The 21,630-nt window shown below is 39.8% G+C and overlaps 2 protein-coding genes and 1 long non-coding RNA gene across 3 annotated transcripts in view; 1 reads left to right on the forward strand and 2 right to left on the reverse strand.

Moving 5' to 3' along the window:
- LOC139730798 (aspartate aminotransferase-like) overlaps positions 1-2,241 on the reverse strand; it is a 41,426-nt gene extending 39,185 nt beyond the window's left edge. The window contains exon 1 of the mRNA XM_071641668.1: positions 2,186-2,241. The gene's annotated coding sequence lies outside the window, so the exon portion shown is untranslated. The remainder of the gene's footprint in view (positions 1-2,185) is intronic.
- Positions 2,242-8,082: 5,841 nt separating this feature from the next.
- LOC139730799 (uncharacterized) lies at positions 8,083-10,951 on the reverse strand. Its single transcript, XR_011710942.1, has 4 exons — positions 10,576-10,951; positions 9,978-10,124; positions 9,140-9,232; positions 8,083-8,487 (listed from the first exon to the last, which is right to left on the reverse strand). It is a non-coding gene; the product is annotated as an uncharacterized lncRNA (long non-coding RNA).
- A 7,077-nt stretch (positions 10,952-18,028) lies between these two features.
- LOC139730840 (uncharacterized) lies at positions 18,029-21,609 on the forward strand. The gene is made up of 2 exons (XM_071641712.1): positions 18,029-18,143; positions 18,912-21,609. Exons 1-2 carry the CDS (start codon positions 18,031-18,033, stop codon positions 21,607-21,609), a joined length of 2,811 nt encoding a protein of 936 aa, XP_071497813.1. The 5' UTR covers positions 18,029-18,030.
- The last annotated feature ends 21 nt before the right edge of the window (positions 21,610-21,630 follow it).

A 21,630-nucleotide genomic window follows, 5' to 3' on the forward strand; every position in this document is an offset into this window, starting at 1 on the left:
AAAGATCGATCATTTTGGGAGTGATTAAACATGCAAACACTTGTACACATACCGACTTGCCACACGAAAACGAACATTACAAATGTAGCTGGCACTCACAACTGCATAGACAGACAGGATCGAGTTGAACACACTTGCGCTCCTGCCTTGCTCCGCAACAACATTCACAATACAAGATGTTTGCAACGAAAGTCAGGCCATGCACCATCTGGCCAGCTCCATATAATTTTGCTTTTCCCCAGTCACTTCTCGAAAAGTAACTCGACGTTCCAAGTGACTTGTGAACGCAAAGAGACGTGTTCATTTCGGAAAAAAGTCTGCGTGTTAGCGAGGAGTCTATATAGTCAAACGACAAAGTGTTCTGAAGACATATTTGTCCATAAAAAAGAGTGTAAACTATATTGCTCGTGACTGAGCAAGTGTAAGGTATTTATAATGTGCCGTGCAAGCATGGGTATTAAGCATACAGTGTAGGTGTTTGGTGCAGTATACAATGCATGTAAATACACATTGTGTGTGTCAATTGTGAATGAGACATGTTCTTCTGTTAATCGGGTACTCCGCTTAATCGGGTATGAAACACTCTGCCCGAGCCTACCCGATTATGCGGAGAGTACTGTACCAAGTAGTTCAGTACCAAGTTTGTTTGTCCATGTGCAAAATAACTCAAAAAGCTGTGAACAGATCTTCTACATTGTAGATCAAACTTGCAGAAAAGGATGAGAATGACACAAGGTGACAAGGAACAGATGATTAAATTTTGGTAGTGATCCGGAAACTATGGGCACGCACGTAATAAAGTGCCTGCTCTACTGCACGCCTAGACAGAAAGATCCGTCTGTCTGGAGGACTCTTTTTATATTTTGCCATTAACGCTGTCCTCCGTAGACAGACGGAAGGTTGCAGTACCCATTGCTGTGTGGATGTTCTTAACCACTGTCTCTATGGAAAATTGGGTGAGGTACCTCACCCTTCTCGATTGCGTCTAATTCACAGCCCTAGGTCGGCAAATTTAAGCTTGTATAGTGAAATTAGCTCTTTAAGAATACATTAAACCCACCAGATTAATGAATAATCCAAAATTTTAGTAGAATTTTCAACGTAAAACACGGCCTATCGGGTTGTCACGTTCAAACTGCAGAAACATACACTATGAATCTATTAGCCAATCACATGCGAGGTAGTTTCTACGTGTTTGTTTTACTAAAACACGTACCTCGCATGTCATTGGCTTACAGATTCAAAATGGCGACTTACAGCTTGCGAACGGCGATGTTGCGATATCGATAAAATGTCTGCGTTATAACCGAGTTTATGCGAGTATTTCGATTGCACAATTGAGAAATTTATCCCAAATATTGCTGCATAATGTGTCATGTCATGTCAAACTTGTTTGAATGTAAAAAAGCTGTCTGAAATTTGGTTTATCGTAACGTTTGATCTGTGCGCGACTGCTCCACACAGGAGCCGCAATCATTGACTTCGGTCTGTATACGGAGGGGATCCGTGAAGCCAGACGCAGTCTCCGCGGAACATTCCCGACGGACAGATCTTTCGGTCAACTGCACGCCGTGCCTCGCAGCTGAGGGTTGATGACGTACAGGTAACAAAGGCTTCAAGTTCTATATTGGGAATTCTGGCGATTTTTAGCATGCATACGTATGACTGGAAATCACCGACCTCTATGGAAGAAAAATTAAGATCATTGACATCAATTGGTGGAAATTAGCTGCTTGGCAGAGGTCTGCACTCTCAGACTTGTCAGTGTTTTTCTATGTATTAGTTGATGTTTAATAAACCGATGGTCGACCATTTCAATACGTCCATTTTATAATATGGTACAAAATTTACTGCTACGACTCTGAGTTTTATATTGCTCGAGTAAATATGCACTTCTTTCCATGCACGTAATTCGTCGCTCCGTATTTCACAGATTTCAATTTCAATTCATAAAAAACAACGGTTACCACCAATAATCTCCAATATTGGCAATATACCATTAAGTTAACTCCATAAGCCGAAAAGGCAAAAGGCATAACAAGTGCCTTCTCTTAGTTTACTCCGTGGGATGCGCGGGTAGTTACCCATTCTTCAAATCAAAAGAAGACCAACAAAGTCAAAAAAGCAGGAAAAGTAGGCCGAAAAGTAACCACATTTGTCATTGGTAACAACATACACTTTGTACCTCCGGATTCCTGTGGAAGATAGCTGTTTGCCGTTCGAGCTTGTGGGATTTAATGCCATAAGCGCTATTGCTACGAGGAGAAAGTGAAGATGTAAGACACGACGGACTAAGCAGAAGCTTCGTACAGTAGCCTGACTAGTAACCGCTCACTTTGATACTTTATTGTGAATAACTTTACCAAATTATATCCTTCCCGATCCAATCCTGTGAAATGTGGTTGGCGATATTGCTCTTTCTTATGTGTATTACGATCATCTGCACACGAAGTCCTATAACGGAATAAACGCGCGATACCTTCCTCGTTACATCCTGTACTAGTAGCCGCTCACCCCTGACTAGTAGCCGCTCACTATAATACATGGCGCGCGCGCCGCACATTACAAGGCTCTGAATGATGCTAAGTCCCTTTCTGAATGATGCTTACTAGCAAAGGGCAAGTCTGCCAACACGTGTGCCGAGGCTGAGATAAACATAAATTTTTGGCAGCATACGGTGTGGTGGATATTCTATATAATTGTATTCAATTTCCATGTCCGAATTCGAACAATCTAATATCACATTAATGTTCGGTTTGTTGTTGTTCACTTTCTTTATTGTGTAAGTATGCTGCATTGGACATGTGTCGTTATTATCATTATGTGGAAGACGGGTCTGCTTATTTATAGTTGCGAAAATAGAATTTTATAGATGGGAATCCCGTTATAACGAGATCGCGTCGGTTAACGTTCCGGGTGATTTTGCTCGTCATAATAATCCGGATTCTCGTTGTATCCTAACGCTTGTGGAATTTATACTTTATATATAAATGCTCTATTAAAATTGGGCTACTAGTATCTGCATTTTATTATGACGACGTCATATTGATGAACAGAAAAACAAGAAATGCGACAGGAAAATGAGAGAGCATTCTCGCGATGATTACTATTTTTGTTCTAGACACATGTTATCAAATATTTCAGATTTGACAAATCATATAATCATATCGTATATGGGGCCTTCCTTTTGTTAGCCCCATGCTGATCAAACTGCACATCTGAGAAGAGAGAGAGAGAGATGAAGCAAAATTTATGCAACTACAGGTAAATAGTATCGCGCTATCAACGCTGCGTTTAGCGCAACTCGCGTGGATGAAAGCTGTGAGTAAAATCCGAATGTATCCTTCATTCTATGACAAATTACTGATATATCCCACGTGTACTATGGTGAAAGTTTACACCACAATTTACACTCTCATCTTTTATTTCTTCCAGGGAAACAGCTTCTCGGTTGTGATGCATGAGGATGAATGCGTGCCTTGCGTGAATGTTTTACCCGATGACTTTGATGGGTCAATGCCGTTTTATAAGAAAACGAAAACCACGTATAGATACCGGCTAACTGTGGATTGCAAAATCGAGTGAAATAGTACTTGTATTTCGATAGGCTATATATAGTTGACTTAATTAAAATTTTATCATACAATCCCATCGTATTTTAATTTTGACATTTAATTCAATTGTTGAAGCGCTTTGTGTCTGTTTAGAAAAAGCGCTATATAAATATTGGTTATTATTATTATTAATTCATCTTATCAAAGTTACGTAAATGGGTATCTAACTGAGCGGCCAATGTTTGTGAAAGCATGCAGCGAATAATGGCAGATTCTAACTTTCGTCAGGGCTCGGTAAGGTTGCGATCAAACTCAAGAACAGTTTTAATTTTAACAAGCAGTTCTTTCTGTCGCAAAGGATTTTTGAACATGTTCAAAGCTCCCAAAACATACAATTCGCTGTGTTCGCCGCTCACAGATATTCCCGTTACGTATATCTTTGGAAACATTTAGGATAGTTCATACGTAAACATTATACTGTATATATACACCATATTTTTTCTTGTTTACTCTCTAAAAAAGAAAGAGTGAATTTTCACTCGATTTTCACTCCCCTTGGTAGTGACGTCAAGGATCACTAGAAGTGGAGTGAATTTCGAGTGAACAGAAATTTCACTCCAAAAGAGAGTGAAAAAAGACGGAATTTTTTTTTGTGGGATGTTCACTCCTTTCTCACTCTAAAGTCACTCCTGTCGTATTTCACTCTTTTGTCAGTCGTTTTTCACTCCGGAGTGAAAAAAGACGGAAATATTTCTGGTTGGATATTCACTCCTTTTTCACTCCAGGAGTGAAAAAAGACGGAAATATTTCTGCTTGGATATTCACTCCTTTCTCACTCTCAATTCACTCCTATTGTATTTCCCTCTTCTTTTGTTACTCCGGAGGTTTTTCACTCCTTTTTCATTCTTTTTTCAATCCCAAACGGAATTGCACTCTACATGAGCACACATCTCTATCACAGCACTCAGTGCACTAGTTATTCAACCCTGGAAGAAAAAGTGACAATATGGTGATGGATTTGGGAATAATGTAGGTGGTCTGGAGCCATTTCTGGATAATGAATACCAATCAAACTAATACAAACAAAAACAAAAAGTAACGTTCATAATATAGATATTTGTTAATATTAATGCATGTATTTTGAAGCAAACCATCCACCACTGGTAGCCCAGTGCATTGCCAACTTTGTGTTCCAGTTTTGAAAGTCATTCCTACCCGAGCTGGATCAATACATGAAACTGAATAAATATAAGCTAGTAATCCAAATGGCTGTAGTTTCATTCTTTCTTATTAATTTATTCTTTCTTTAAGTAGCATTGAGGGGGATATAAGAAGATAATTTACTAAATGCTACGCATGTTATGCTTTTTTTATGAGCTGATTCTCTATATTTCATAAATGTGTGATGTCCACTGGATCACCTGAAAAAAAGAAAGGAATATACCTCTTGAAATATCTACACTTCAACTACAGAGCAGTACACCATTACAAACAGTCTTCATGTGCTGAGTATCTGGTTTTCCATGAATTATGTGGCCAATAATAATTTTACATATTTTTATCATTTAAGAACAACTGTCACCATAATCACCACAAAGTCCCTGTAAATATGCTATTCTAGCTGTCATTCCCAAAGCTCTACATGTGAAGAGTTTGTTTGCAAAAACTGATAAGTCCATATGTGCCAAATGGAGATATTTGTGATTTAAGGTCAAGAAAAATGTAGAGAATAATAAGAAAATGTTTGCTTCTTTTGATCATAACTTCAAAAATGTACCTTTATATGTAGTGACCAATATATCATTTAAAATGTATTATTTTGTACTTTATGACAGAGACTGTACTTCAAAATCTCAAAAAATGGACTTATCAGTTTTTGTGAACAAACTCTTGAAATATTAACATCACACATTTCCCTGAAAATATGCCAAATTCATAAAGTTTGTGCAAAAGTGACAAATTTTACAAGTACCCTTCCTGAACATGTTTAATTTTCGACTACAAGTGAATATGGCATGTTCAATGATAAGCTACAAAAGACTTGCAAAGTATAGTCACCATTATCTATATTATAATACAAAAACAATTACACATGTAGTAGGAATTGTGATTGCTTTGAAAAATTGACAAAAATACAGAAATTTTCAATACTGCATGGTTAATCAAGTTTGGATCCTCTGTCATGTAACATAGTGATGCTCTACAAGTACATTGTACAAACACCTAAACATACTCGATCAGAGAAGCATGGTCTTGACTTTAAGTCTTTAGGTGGGGTATTTATGTAGATGATAGAGCCAGAGGGGGGCCTCCCTGGAACCCCCCCGACCTCGGCCATCAACTGTGCGATCATTACAAAATCCACACACAAATTGCCTGTGACACAATTTATAAAACGGTAATATTGATTTTCAAAAAAAAAAGTCACTTGGCTAAATTATGCTAATTTGAGCATGAATCAGACCATTTGCTGTAAAGTTCCAAAAAGGCACATTTTTTTTGGTGTAAATATTCTTTTTAGTGTCCATAGCAAATGTAAGAGAAAAAAAAATGTGCCATCAAAAAATTCTGAAGTATCTATTTTTTCTATTTACTCATGTATTTCTGTTTTTTACTTTTTGATTTTCACTGCCTTTTCAATGAAATTTGTCAGCGACACGTCCAGCATGAAAATATTTATGTTATTGATTACAATCAATAACCCCCCAAAATAATCATGCCTTCATGAAATTTGGCATGGAATGTCAAAGGGGGAGGAGGGCTCGTAGCCCCCCCCCCCCCCCCAACCGGGCCTACTATTTATGGAAAAAGAATTGCAATCAATACAGTTGACACAACATGCATCATATCATTGATCTTCCTCACTTACATAAGGCATCATTGTACAATATTGAACACTTGTAATCCTTCTGAGTTTTGCCAGATGTAGCAACAACTAATGCATGCAAACTGAATTTCTTATAGAGTGATTTCATGTGACGTCATGTTGGCCACCATAATGGTGGCTTCCATAGCAAAGGCGATCAATATTCACTCATGCATGCCTCTCTAACAAAGGTGTTCTTTTGCCTTAGGTTTCCCTGAAGTAAACATTGCTGCAGCTTTTGTATGCAGGCTTGATTTCTAGTCAGTTTAGGCAATTGACTTCATTATGGTGGGCAATTGTGACATCACTGCAAACACTCTATAGAGTAATTCCGTGAAGTTGGGGCACAAAGTGTTACATTTTAGCATAACTCAATACTAATTATGCTATACATATATTGTTTATAGGCTTTACATTTGTATTGAGACTATACATTTTCCTGGAAATTTTGTGCCATTCAGACTCAATTTTGATGAAGTTATTAAAACGATATGTAACTGTGTCCTGTAGCATCGTGACGCGTCCATGTAGCATCGTGATAGTTAAAATCTGATCCTAAAAGACAAATTAATGCAATTAGCTTGACCAAAATTTGATATATGCATAATTACTAGATTAGTCAGACAGCTAAATATCTTAACCCTCCTTTCCACCGTTTTACTTTTACAAGAAAATTACACAATGTGTCACTATGCTAAGCGGTGGCCACCAAATGTTGCAAAAAAGGACACCGCATAGCATCATGATACATTTTGTGATTTTCTTTTAAAATTCAAACTGTGTACAGCAAATTTGAGATATTTAGCTATCTCATTCATATCTTTTAAATGCATATTGCATCAAATTTTGGTCAAGCTAATTGCCATGATTTGTCTCTTAGGACCAAATTTTAAAATATCACGATGCTACAGGACACTGTTTCATATTGTTTAATAACTTCATCAAAATCGAGTCTGAATGGCACAAAATTTCCAGGAAAATGTGTGGCCTCAATGCAAATGCAAAGCCTACAAACAAAAAATGTATAGCATAATTAATATTGAGTTATGCTGAAATGTATTTTTAAATATCATGATGCTACATGGACACTGCCCCAACTTCATGGAATTACCCACATCAAAATATGATTGTCAGTTGCAGGTTATCTTAATAATTTGTTACGAGGTCAAGGGAAGAATTATCCATAAGTTTGACTTGGCACATTAGTGAACTAATCTATTTGGCTCCATCTACTCTAACGCCATATATTTATCAATGATGGGCTGCAGATGTTTTGTGGAAAAAGAAGTTGAACCAGTTGAGCTTCTACCCTCAAGTTTTTCAAAGTACAGTACATCAATTACATAGAGGTGAAAATGTACAAAATAACTCTGGGTCCCGTAACCCTAGGGATCAATGATTCCCATCAATTTTGTTTATATTTTTCCCCCTACTCCAAAGAAGATGGATACAATAAATTTGAGCACATGCATATTGTGCTGCATCAATGTTAATCAAAGGGGTGACAAATGTATGTGGTAACTTAATCACAACATGGAGACATGATCTTCATCCCAAGAGCATGGATGACCATGATTAACATGTGGCCATGAAGAGGAGATTTTTTTCTTGACAATATAAGTCAAAACTATTTTCAGTTACTAGTACAACAATCAACAATTTAAAGCATTAAGAAACTCTTTTCATCGGCGAGTCCTGTTCTACTTTTTATGTTGAAGTGCTGCAGTACATCCTGGTAACAGCTTCATGCTAAACTACCGCTGAGCCTGATGAGGCTGACTCTTCAACAAGAATGTAAGTTCCAACGTCAGAGGAGCATATACTGTATCTCAAAAGAGGAAAAAGAGCAAGGGTATTTAGACCTATACACCGATGGTAGCTGTCTCTTCTCATTGGGCTTCTAATCTTACGTTGGAATGGTGCTCGGTCAGGGGCTTGGTGGGAGCTGCAACTACTCTCTCTCTCTCTCTCTCTCTCTCTGCCTGAGGTGATGAGTGGTGTCATAGCTCCTCAAGGTCTTCAAACGATACTCAATGAATCCATGATCCTTGCCATACAGGTATACTCCTGAAATATAAGAATGCATTGTAAGTCAAAGTTTTTTCTTGAGTCTCAACAAATTTGACTTTGGCACAGAGTTGACTATAACTGATGAAGATCTGGTAGCAGTAGAAATACATGTAGTGGCACTCTTATGGAAGAAAACGAGAACAGGTTTATCATAAATGAACGGCACAACTGGCATGTTGGAGGTTATCAAGTTACATTACGTTACGTTAAAGTTATCGTTCATTGAACCTAAGTCATGGAATCAGGCCAATCTGCACACAAACTTTTTAGACATCTAAGAGAAGGTACATCAAAGATTATAAAAAGTCCCCACACTGCCTGTATATTTGCACAATGATTTTATTAAGAAATAGATGCAATTTCCCTGTAAAGGCCATTTTTTTTTTTTTTTTTTTTGGGGGGGGGGGGGGGGGGGGGGGGGGTCATGCCCATGACCTGAAAAACTTTGGGTCCTTGCCCCCTAACTAAACAAGGATGATCAACTCCTAGTTTGGCTGCTTAATTCTGTCCACTAGCTCTGGAGAAAAGTTGAAAATATTGAAGTTTTTTCAAGCTAGATGAATAAGATACCATGTATGTCACTTAAGCTTTCTGCTAAAAAGGGCTAAAAAAAGTTGTAGATCACATAAACTTATGAGTATAAACTTACATGTCCTTTTGCACCTTGTGTGGCGTCTCACAAAGTGGGGTACTGCATTGCAACTGCCTTGGCTACAACGTCTTTTGCTCACTACTTGGGTATCTGAATTTAAAAAGAAAGCAAGAAGAATGTTAATCATATTATACGACGCAAATATATAACATCAAAAATTGGGCCCTCATCTTAATCTTTTAAGGGACTGAACTATTTATATGTTTTTTTCTTGGCATTAATTTCTATTGCTATTCAGTACCACTGTTTCAAGTACATTTATTGCTACTTGAGCCAGATATCAGTTAATACATATGAAAATTTCATGCAGATAGGTTAAGTGTGAATGTGCACAGTTAGTAGAAAAATTTATACAAGATGTGATTATCCATTGAACTTCATGGCATATCAACTATTCATCATTGTGATGATCATATCATAAGTATTAGGACTATTACCAAATCAATATACATGTGGCCTGATGGGGCTACCAAGAAAATAAGTCAGCGTGGAGTCTTGTACGTTAACTCTGTTTACATGTTTCATACAAGTATATCAGTCTTTATTTTTAAATCTATAACCATCACTTCATTAACAATGTTATACTTACCGGTCCCTTCTACTTTCTTTCTTTCTTTCTTTCTTTCTTTCTTTCTTTTTTTTTTTGGGGGGGGGGGGGCAAATTTTAGTCTGTTGTTCTCTGTACTTGAGAAGACAATTAAAAAAAAAATGAACAGGCAAATTACATTGTTATATATTGGATGGAAATGTAGTACAAGACATGACAATGGGAAACTGGTATTCCAGACCAATTTTCAATAATTATAATAATAATATCTTAAATAATTGAACTTACGCTGTACAGTTTTCTGCTTCCATTTTCAACAATAAATATGCTACAATGATCTGGATGTGCAGATGTCTCCTCGGAACAGTCAGAACTCCTTCCCTCAGCTTTTGAAGTATCTCCTCCCCCTTGAAGTGATGTGTGTGTGTTGAATTCCTGGGCAAATAAGTAAAATTTAATGGTTTTATGAATCATACAAATGGCATGAGGATAGTAGGTCCCTCTAGTTTACATTATAAACTTGAAGTGCAAAATCATTCAACATACATATTTGACATAAGCAACAGCTCTACTTACACAACTCAAGACTGACCATAACATGTTTTCACTTCTATCGATACGGCAAGTACCCAGTACACATTTTTTCTTAAATACAAGTACTAACCTGTCAAGAAATCCATTTTCAGAGGGAAGGACAGCTCCAAAACTGCTCCATGAAGTATCTTGAAAATCATTTCTTCAAACAAAATAAAACCAACCAAGCATTCAGTCTCTTAATGTAGCCTCTTATGTAATTACTGAGACTCTAGAATGTAAAATAAATGTCAATCAATTTCAAACTAGTCTCCCTTCATTAATCATCGTGAAAAACAACAGAATAGCTTACAGCAGGGTTAGTGCAATGGAAGTCCATATCTCAGAGGCTCCTTCGCTGATGTTGGCCCGGTGTTTCCAGCATTCGTCAACCCTGAATTCAATGGCTAGTCGTTGACCACATCTGGTACTTTGCAATCTGGTGATCTGCACCCTCTTCGTGTGACAGAGACTGTACAGCTATCAATATCCGTCTTTGTGCTCCAAATGATGACCCCTACACCGAGTTCCTTTAAATCACCACCACTCCCAAAGAGCTGTCATGTATCTAAAGCTGGAGGAAAGTATGAAAACACAAGGTTCAGAAATGGATTTAGAACTCGATCATTTCCACAAGACAATATGCAGTTGTTTTGTCCACACAAATACTAAGTGAGCACCAATACAAAAGCTAGTACAGTAGGCCTAATTACTTTTTTAGCTACATCAGCATATCTAACGTTAGAAAGACCCAAAGATGATCTCTGCCAAATTTCAATACCTAATAAGGTCACCTGTAACTTTCATAAAAAAAACAATGTTGAAACATAGTACCCGTCATCGTCTGCTACAAGGGGGATCGATCTCCATGACGTGTGATGAGCACGCTGATCTTCAGCTAGAAGTGTGATGTCACAGTGGACCAACACTTAACACGAACAGTACACGCATCGTACTTCTTACCTAGAACACAGTACAACCCTTGTAGTAGATGATCACCACACATGACGTGGGAGTGTACGTGGTACTAGTATATTCTCCCAGCTGTTTGGATACTCGAATGTAGTGGCAAATAAAAGTCCTTTTTACTACATACAGTGTATATAATGAACAATAATTATAAATCACCAAATTTCACCATTTTTCATTACCGTACTGATCGAGATCACCATCTCATCTGGCAACACAGTGTCAGTGATTCGGCTGTCAACTCAACAATAGCAATGTAGAGTACGTGTCTAGCGCTAGGCGCTTGCTTTAGCACAGCTTAGTAACAGTTATAGTATTTATAAGTTCTATCTTTATTTACACTCGACTACATTAATCTCTGTGTGATGAGTTAGCCCCGGAGACCGCGCCGCCAGGCGCGGTCCTGGCGGCTTCCCCGCAGTTTCGCTTATGTTATAGTTCAAGTATTCTGTGCGCTTGTGCAAGTGATTGTGAATTCTGTGAACATCGGTGAGCTGCTTATAAGACATCATTTTGTGCATCACAAGCAATGAAATGCATCAAACAGTCGCCGATGATAGTCATTTAGGTTTCATCGACCCATGTAAGTATTCCTAGTAGTTTCTGTTGAAAAATTAAGGAAATATAGCGCCGCAAAGGCACCCGTTTGTTCAACATGAAGATCTTTTATGGGAGCACGGCGCAGCCGCCACACTGCGTGTGGCGGCTGTCGCAGTTATGTGATGAGTATGCTTGTACAATGTCAATTCAATGACTAACGACCAACGTTTCACTCACCACTCATTTTTTTTTTTGAAATCAGAACTCAAATTAACTGGTCTATTTTGTTAATTAGTTTCTAAAAAAGTTAAAGACTTTACATAGTCCGCGAATAGTTCAAGCCCTAGATCCCAACGTGTACAATTAAAGACTCAACGTACAGTGTATTATTACATCCCAACACCCACCAGTTGAGTTTCGGCCTCGGATTCTACAACTAGCTGTCCGTAAGGTGTTCTTCGACCAGCCCCATAGCTAACTGTGTATAAGGAAAGCCCCGGGCCCGGGGTTATTCGTAAGGTAACTTACATGTTCGCTTACGGAGAGGTATAACGTTAGACTAGCCCGTAATACTGGAAAAACTCAACAAGTTATAATTAGATCGATCTTTTATGGTTTGCTTACCTTCAAAAATGTGAATGATATCTCCGCCCCACTCAATTTGAAGACAGAAATTTTCTCACGTCCATCACGACATCCAGCTAGGCTCTGATTCTCACGAATACCACGCACGTAAATCTGTGATCCTATGCATAATACACGCACAGCTAGCACACACACAGCATGCACGCAATTGCACACAGTCCACGCACAGGCGACGCGTCGCTCTTCAGGTAAACCATGCCCGCGCCCAAGCCAGGGGAAATTGCGGCTGGTGATTGGCTTAGAGTAAACACATGACAAGCGAATTCTCAATTCCTATTGGCCTAGCCAAATGCGTTTAATTATGTATTCACTCGGAATTCACTCGGCTTAATTTTCACTCGGAATTCACTCGGCGAATAGGTTTCACACACATTTTACTCGTTACAAGAGTGAAATTCACTCGACAACGAGTGAAAGTCACTCTTAATCGAGTGAAATTTTATTCACTCCTTGCGAGGAGTGAATTATTCACTCGAAATTTTTTAGAGAGTAAGCCATTAGATAACGTTAATTCGAATTGTAGCGTTTGTGATGACATTTCGGCATAAATAGCGAAGGCTATAGCTTCTACATATTCCGATGCTGTTCCATCACGGCCCTCGGAAAGAGACTTTATGAACTTGTAGCGCCGTTATCACCTTGATTGCTTCTGTTTGGCACTGGCATAATTATGTTAGTCTGTTTGCACGAAACGATAGTTCAAATAATTACGGAGAATTAACCTTTTCTGGTTTTGAAATAAAGCGTGATTTTGCCCATTGTTAAGTTCGGCTTAAAAGAGAATAAGTTGTCGTTGTATAAAAATCCGCACAAATTCTCTTTGCTTTTCTCCGTTTTTAGGCCCGAAAATTATCTCGCAATAGCCGGAACTCCAAATCTCCATTTAGGCTAACATGCAAATTTATTTGGGACCGGACGATTTATCTCGTTATAAACGGATTCTCGTTGTATCCGATCTCGTTAGAACAGGATTCCCCTGTATACAAGTTATGAAATAGCCATTATTCATAATGTACTGAAATGAATGATTCGTGAGGTCTTTGATGTATAGCTATCAATTATTAAAACATCTAAAACGCAGAATACATCCAATGCAAATAAATTTACGTGCATTATACCAGTGCCCTCCGCTGTTTTTTTCTAATATTCCTTTTCTTTTTTCTTTTTCTTTTCTTGCTTTCTGTTTCTTCCATTTTTTTTTTCTAGGATCATTTCAAGTTGTACAAACGTGGCAAACAAGGAACTTTCCAAAAGAAATCCATTCAATTATATGTAATGTCAATGTCTCACAACTTTTTCAACAAAGCTTTCGTTATAAACATCATTATATCACCCATCCATTAAAAGCCTAGACGGCGTGCTCTGTCAATGTCTGTAGGCCTACAGTATAGATTTCAGAACTGGCATAAATTGGTTTTAGGCTCAAAACTTTCCATAAGACAAAAGGCTTATCGGTATACATCATTCTACGAAATACAGAAACATATAGCTTGAAAACAATAAATTTAACATTTATACCAAAGTGTGGACTTAGATACCACCCGTTTCAAGGTCACATAACTTATAAACTGTCAAAATCAGGGTGTTAAAATTCTTACACCAACATGGTGTAAACATAATTATCTTAACACCGTTGATAACGCCATGCAGGATTCACTCAAATCGGCCACCATAGATAAAACGTAATGTTTAAATTAACCTCTAAATACCAAAGTGTGATTGCCTGGATGTCATGGAGTCAAACCACGCCCGTAACCAGGCTTTTTTTTTTTCCCTATGGAGGCGGGGGGGGGGGGGGGGGTGCGTAATTAAGAAAAGACAACTGACTTTTCATGCATGCAAAAATTATTGTTTCGTTAGCGCCGACAATCTCGCTCAGCGGGAGGAGGAGGAGGAGGAGGGGGGGGGGGGGGGGGGGGTTGCCTCATACCTTTGTGATCACACATTGATATAATCTCTTGTTGATCATTGCATCCCAATTTCCATGGAATTAATTATAAGTATATGAAAAAGGACTATATAAGTATACATATTTATACAGTTCACCACACAAGCTTTTAATTCTATATATATTGAATGGAAAGTCCCCCAGACATTCTGGTCAATTTAGGGAATGCTGAAAAAGAATAAAAACATACCAGTTATGAGCACTTTGAAAAATGTTATTATAAAAAAAAAAAGTATCTGCAAACATTTCATAAACAGGCAAATCTACAGCAAGGCTGGCGATCTTTTCAAACATTGTATACCTTCAAACATGTAATACTTATAATGATAATAAATCTTACGAATGCAAGAGTATGTTTGTGCTTAAAATTTCGGTCATATTAGTAATTTTCGTTAAATATGTCTGAAATAAAGATGCATAAAAACAAACTTCAGTGGTATAACTATATATATATGTATATGGTTTTTTTGTATATATACAGCAAAAATATTATATGGGATATAGTCATAACAGCAATATCACTTTTGAGTCCTGTAAATACCTGTATTTCGCAGCCGCTCGCTCATACGTATTATTTGTTTTATAATGTCGACGCACATATTTCTTCTGAGAAAAGAAAAAGTCAATATAATCTACACACACCTCAACACTATTTTGAATATACAGTTATTCAAAATATCATTTTGAAAATTCCATTTAAACACAATATGAACAAGATCATTTTTTTTCCACTGGTACGCGAGGTTATCCAAAAGGAAGAAGGGAAGAGAGAGAGGCTGCGATCATGCTCCCCTTTCAGTTCAGCAGAAAGGACACCGATACATGTATTTTGATATGTCTTCTTCAACCTTATTGTAAGTTCACTGCATTCCAAGTGCAACCATGTGTCGCAAAAATAACAAGAAACCCATTGATCTTCACGGCTTCTTCTTTCCTGCATGCTGGACATACATATCTAACATCATCTGATTCAATTCCTTCCTTTTTGTTCCTCTTCTTTTTTTTTCTTTTCTTCTACGCTATTCTTCTTCGTAGAGTCATCTTCTTTGTTTTCTTCTCTCTAGTTTTACATTTCTTCTTCCAAGCTCACTTTTCTCTCTTTTATTTTGCACTCAGATTCTTCCAACTTCATTTCTTCCTTCTGTTTTATTTCTTCTAATATATGGTTCATTTCTTCTATCCTCATCACAATCCCATCTCTGTGATCTTTCTTTTTCCTGTACCCAACTTCATCTCTTCTATCTTCTTCTTTAGATCTTCCCTCTTCTTTCTCAATGTCTTTGTGCCTTCTTCTTTTTTTTCTTTGTTTCTCTCTCTTTCTCTTCCTTTCTTTTCTTCAACTCTCTCTTCTGTTTGGATTTCATGTGAGTTTTGAAATCATCTCCTCATATTGCTTCAGTAGCTGTCACTACAGCTATGTGTAGTGAGGTCTTAGCAATTTCATTGTTTTTGTGTGAAGTTACAGGCCAAGACTAACTATCGTAAACAGGTCTGAAATGGTCAGTCTAGGCAAACCCAAGGAGGAGATAAAGCCCTCCGTCCCCAGCTAATGTAAACATTCCATAATAACCCCCTTGTTTTAACTCAGTGAAGGTGGTTGGTATACTGGGGAGGAGCCCCTTTTCTGTGCACTTCTGTATAGAGAAAGGCATTGCAGCAGAGGAAACCGTATAAGAAAGTTCTATACAGCATTCACTTGATGATCTCTGTGTTTCAAAGCCCGAATTCGGTAAGAACTGACATTTAATGCCTTTATTGTTACGCAGTACATGCACTTTGTAGTCACTGTATACTCCATGTGTGCTTTCTATGTTGTAAGAAAGTTAGATGATGCAAACTATGTAAGATATTGGTAGACAAAGGAGTTGTGATTCAGGTGGATGTATATGCTCCCATGAGTGCTTGTCTTTGTTTGTGTATGAGTAGTGCATGCATATAAGTGGTGAGTGGCGAGATCAGGTGAGTGCTGTTGCTGTGTTAATTGTAGTGCTCAAACTTTCTATAAGTAATTAGCATAGATGTCAGTGATTATTATGCACATGATTTAGCATCGTTTATAATCACAGATTTTAGAGTGAAATAACACTGGGATAAACAGGTGATGTTCAATATCCTCAGTCACTTTCATGCTTGTAATAATAGAGTTTACTCATCTTTGATGGCATGTGAGAGAGTATTTATAGTTACATGCACTCTGTGTAGTCAAGTTATTAGTTACTGAGAGTGACAAACATAATGTGATGAAAGGTGTAACATTCTGTATTTACAGGTGATATAATGATATTATTTGATATACAAATAAACACATTATCTCACAAACAGATGAAGGAAGTTAGTTCAAGAAATGAGAGGAATATATACATATATGTATAATACATCAGCATTAGTGGGTATTCAAATCCCAATGGGAAGTCAAAACAGTTTGGATGATTATATTATATCTCAGTAAATTAGTTGGGAGAGTCAGAGTTATATAACATGATTAGGGTGCATTCAGATGGTTATTTGATAGCATATATCCATGTTGTTATAATGTTCAATAAGTACAGTGAAGTTAAATTCATGGTAATAATGCTGTTTATGATAACAAAGCCAGAAAGCTGTGACATAAATAAGATAAATTATTTGATAGTTTATTTTGGTTATTATTTTATGGAAATATAGAGTTGAATTTGAATTATCAGTGTACGTTCACACATGATGAAGTTAACATTTAATATAGACTGATATGTGCAGATTTTAGTATTGCAGTTTTATTACCTTGTTACATGAGGGTAAACAAATACGAAGTGAGTCTGTATCACATCTATTTCAGATTATTATCTCCACTCCACTCCACTCCACTCCACTCAAGATCGATGACAAGTTGGATTCCAGTCTGATTAAACAGGATTTAATCGTATATATATGTTTCCAGTGTCGTCTGTTGAATCTTATGGCGAATAATAATACAGGGCGTATAAAAGAGAACGAAACTCCTCAGCAAACGAGGTCTTCGTGAGCTGAGGCAGCCACAATAATAATCGAAGGCAATCTAGCAAAGCAAGAACAGTAATTGCAATACAGTGCAGAAGTCTGCACTTCCTCTGTCTGTGTCAAACTTGTGTTGCTATCCATTGCAACAAAATGTCTGCATCACCCTCAGATAGAAGTGAAGCAGCGATGAGTGACATCAGCTGCGTCAGTTCCGTTTCGAAAGCTTCAATCAAGAGCGAAAAGTTTGAGCTCAAAAAGAAAGAAGCAGCCCTGAAGGCCAGGTTGGCTTTTGCAGAAAAGGAAAGACAAGTCAAGCTTCAACAATTGGAAGAAAAAAGGAGGAAAATGAATGAGGAAATGCAGGCAGAAATGCTGAGACTGAAAGGGGAGGAAATGCTGCAGAAGTTGCAATTGGAGAGAGAAATTGCAGAAAATGAAGCAGTCCAGAAAGTGGTTGATGAGATGGGTGATATGCTTGGGATGGATCAGTCTGAGTTGCCAGGAGAGCAGCCATCTGGGAAAGAAAATGATCTGAGAAAGTTCTTGGATCATGCACAGTCAGATCAGCATCAAGCGCCATCTCAACAGAACCCGCCTTCACATGTTCAAGTGGAAACAGCGCATATTCATGCAGAGAAGCAACCCGAATCAGAGCAAACAGCGACTGCATTGGATCGAATCTCCAGTACAATGGAAAGATGTATGTTGCACATGGCAGATGCAAGCAGGCAACAAGGTGCCATCAGTCTTCAGCTGGCTGCATCTGGTCAATTGCCAAAAATAACGGTTCCAGTTTTTGCCGGAGATCCTCTCCAATTTCCGATGTGGAATAACGCATTTGATGCTCTGATCGATTCGAAACCGGTAGATCCCACTACGAAGTTAAACTACCTTGGACAATATGTGAGGGGAGAACCAAAGGATGTGGTCGACCATTACCTTCTCCTTGGAACTGATGATGCATACCAGAGGGCCAGATCTGTGCTGAAGGAGCGGTATGGAGACAGCACGCTAGTGAGCTGTTCCTACATGAACCGTCTGGAGAGGTGGCCCAAACTTAATGCCAGGGATGGTAAAGCTTTGAGAGAGTTCTCTGATTTTCTGGACAAGGTCACTGCAGCCAAGGTCATGGTCCCCAACCTAGGCATTCTGGACTACCCACAAGAGAACGCCAAGCTCTTGGCTAAGTTGCCGCATTATTTGGATTCGAAGTGGCGGGACGTAGTACTGAAGAAAAAATCACAAGGTGGAAAATGCTGCTATCCCCCATTCACAGAGTTTGCAAATTTTGTGAGAGAGGCAGCTGAGAAGGCCAACATGCCTGAGCTAGAGAGCCCGAGACATGATGTGCAGGCAAAACCTGCATCTGGTAGAACCACAAGCAGCAACTCTGGGCGAACATTCTCCACATCTGGAACAACAAGCCGACCAAACACAAAGCACGGGCAATATTCCTCATGCCCATACTGTGAACAGGCACATCACTTGGATGAATGTCAAGAATTTCAGAAGGTTTCATACAAGTCCAAGAAGGCCTTCTTCTTTCAAAAGGGATTATGCATGGGATGTGCAAAAACAGATGCCCATCGAGTGAAAGATTGCACAGAGAGAAGGAAGTGCAAGGTGTGTGAGGGAACCCACCTAGCCTGTCTCCATCGGGATGTTAGACCGCAGGGCTCAACCAATTGCACAACTGTGTGTTCCCTGCCAGACCAGGACGGTCGGGAGCACTGTATGATAGTTCCGGTCTGGGTGAGGCACAGAAGTAATCCTGGAAGGGAAGTGCTACAGTACGCCATCTTGGACGATCAATCAAATGTTGGGTTCATTTCTGAGGGACTGCGGCAAAAGCTTGACATTGAAGGACCAGACACAACACTCCAACTGACCACTATGCACCACAGTGCACAAGTGAGGAGTAAGAAAATCAGTGGTCTCGAGGTGCTGGACTTCAATAAAGAGCACACCATCAAGCTACCAGACTGCTTCACCAGAGATGAGGTCCCTGCAAGGCGCTCCCAGATCCCAAAGGGCCAGGTGCTGAGACGTTGGACTCATCTTGCACCCATAGCAGACCACCTGATGCCGTATAACCCTGCAGTGGAGGTGTCTCTACTCATTGGAAACAATTGCCCCAGAGCCATCAGGCCAAGGGAGATCATCTGTGGTGGAGAGGACGACCCCTATGCGCAGAGATCTCTCCTTGGCTGGGGAGTTGTTGGGAGTGTCTGTCTGACAGCAACCAGTGATGAAGGAGTCTGTAATAGGATGACAGTGACAGAGAAACATCCTAGGTTCACCTTTTCCAGCAAGGTAAAAGAGGTTTTCAGTGCTGAGAAGGTCCTCCAGGTCCTTGAACAAGACTTCAAGGAGACAGACTCTAAGGGAGAGCCCTACTCAGTGGAAGAGACCAAGTTCATGGAGATCCTGGAGAAGGGTGTTCAAAGATGTGAGGACGGGCACTACGAAATGCCATTGCCACTCAAGGCTCAGGAGCCAAATCTCCCAGTCAACAAGCCCCTCGCAATCAAGAGATGGAACCAGTTGTCAGCCAGACTGAGGAAGAACCAACAGTTCTGCGATGATTACCGAGCATTCATGGATGATGTCATCCAAAACTATGCAGAGAGAGTGCCGACAGAGCGTCTAGGAGTCCAGAAGAGAGTGAACTACATACCACACACAGGTGTGTATCATCCTAGAAAGAACAAAATCCGTGTGGTTTTCGACTGCTCTGCGAAATATCAAGGTGTGTCCTTGAACGACAATTTGCTGCAGGGACCAAATATGATGAATAGCCTTCTGGGTGTGCTTTGCAGGTTCCGCAAAGACTACATCGCTGTGACTGCAGACGTGAAAAGCATGTTTCACCAGTTCTACGTCACTCCTGAAGACAGAGACCTGTTGCGATTTCTCTGGTGGGAAGATGGGAACCCAGAGCGGCCTGTGGTAGAGTACCGCATGAAAGTTCATCTTTTTGGCGCAGCAAGTTCCCCAGGAGTAGCGACATTTGGGTTGCGACGTGCGGCAGATGATGGTGAAGGAGAATTCGGATTCTCAGCAGCCGACTACATCAGGACAGACTTCTATGTAGACGATGGCCTTAGATCTGAGCCAGATGTTCCTTCAGCGATCCAGCTCCTGAAAAGCAGCCAGGGACTTTGTGAGAAGGCAGGGTTACGTCTTCACAAGATAGCCTCAAACAGCCAGGAAGTGTTGGAGAGCTTTCCACTAGAGGACAGAGCCATCGACACTGAGAGCCTTAACCTTGACAAAGGCCCCCAGACAATAGAGAGAGTCCTTGGAATTGTATGGTGCATCGCGAATGACATCTTTGGCTTCAAGATTGAGCTCAAGGAACGCCCCTTCACCAGGCGTGGCGTTCTTTCAGTGGTCAGCTCAATTTATGACCCGTGTGGCTTCCTGAGCCCTGTCATGTTGAAGGGGAAGCAGATTCTACAAGAGCTCTGCCGAAGGAATCTAGACTGGGATTGCCCGATGCCAGATGACCTTCAACCGTGCTGGGAAAGGTGGCTGACCGATGTACATGAGCTAGAGAAGCTCAGGATACCCAGGTGTTTCAAACTAAGCAATTTCGGGGAGATCCAGGCTGTAGAACTTCATCATTTCTCCGATGCGAGTCAAACAGGATATGGGCAGTGCTCATACATCCGACTTGTGGACGATCATGGGAAGACACACTGTACACTAGTGCTTGGCAAGTCCAGAGTGACCCCTTTGAGACTCATTACAATTCCAAGGCTGGAGTTGGCAGCAGCAACAGTTTCTGCAAAGACAAGCTCATTCCTAAGATCCGAGTTGAAGTATGCTGACATGAAGGAATTCTTCTGGACAGACAGCCAGGTTGTACTCGGCTATATCAAGAATGAAGCCAGGCGGTTTCACGTGTACGTGGCCAACAGGGTACAGCTCATCAGGGACCATACCAATCCTGACTCATGGTTCTACGTAGACACTACTCAGAATCCTGCAGACAAGGCATCTCGAGGCATGACAGCTCAGCAACTCACTTCCAACGACATCTGGTTCAAAGGGCCCGACTTCTTGTGGAAGGATGGAGTGTTCCAGCCGACCGCAGAAGATTCCTGCACCATCGATGATGATGACCCCGAAGTGAAACGTGCAACTGCCCTGAAAACACAGCTGGAAGAGAGAATGTGCCACTTGGAGTCAAGTCGCCTTGAGTGCTTCTCTACATGGCACTCAGCCAAGCGAGCAATCGCGCATTGCCTGCAGTTGAAGGAGTAGTTGAAAGGGAGAAACGATCGA

Source organism: Diadema antillarum, unplaced genomic scaffold, assembly GCF_040938485.1.
Source record: "Diadema antillarum isolate AM-2024a unplaced genomic scaffold, OU_Dant_1.0 seq00000338_RagTag, whole genome shotgun sequence".
NCBI lineage: Eukaryota > Metazoa > Echinodermata > Echinoidea > Diadematoida > Diadematidae > Diadema > Diadema antillarum.

What these genes read in the sequence shown, in the direction of transcription:
- LOC139730840 (XM_071641712.1), top strand. Translation starts at nt 18,031, where the DNA reads ATGGAAAGATGTATGTTGCACATGGCAGATGCAAGCAGGCAACAAGGT. An exon ending in ACGGTTCCAGTTTTTGCCGG is followed by an intron (nt 18,144 to 18,911) that starts AGATCCTCTCCA and finishes CATGGGATGTGC; the next exon opens with AAAAACAGATGCCCATCGAG.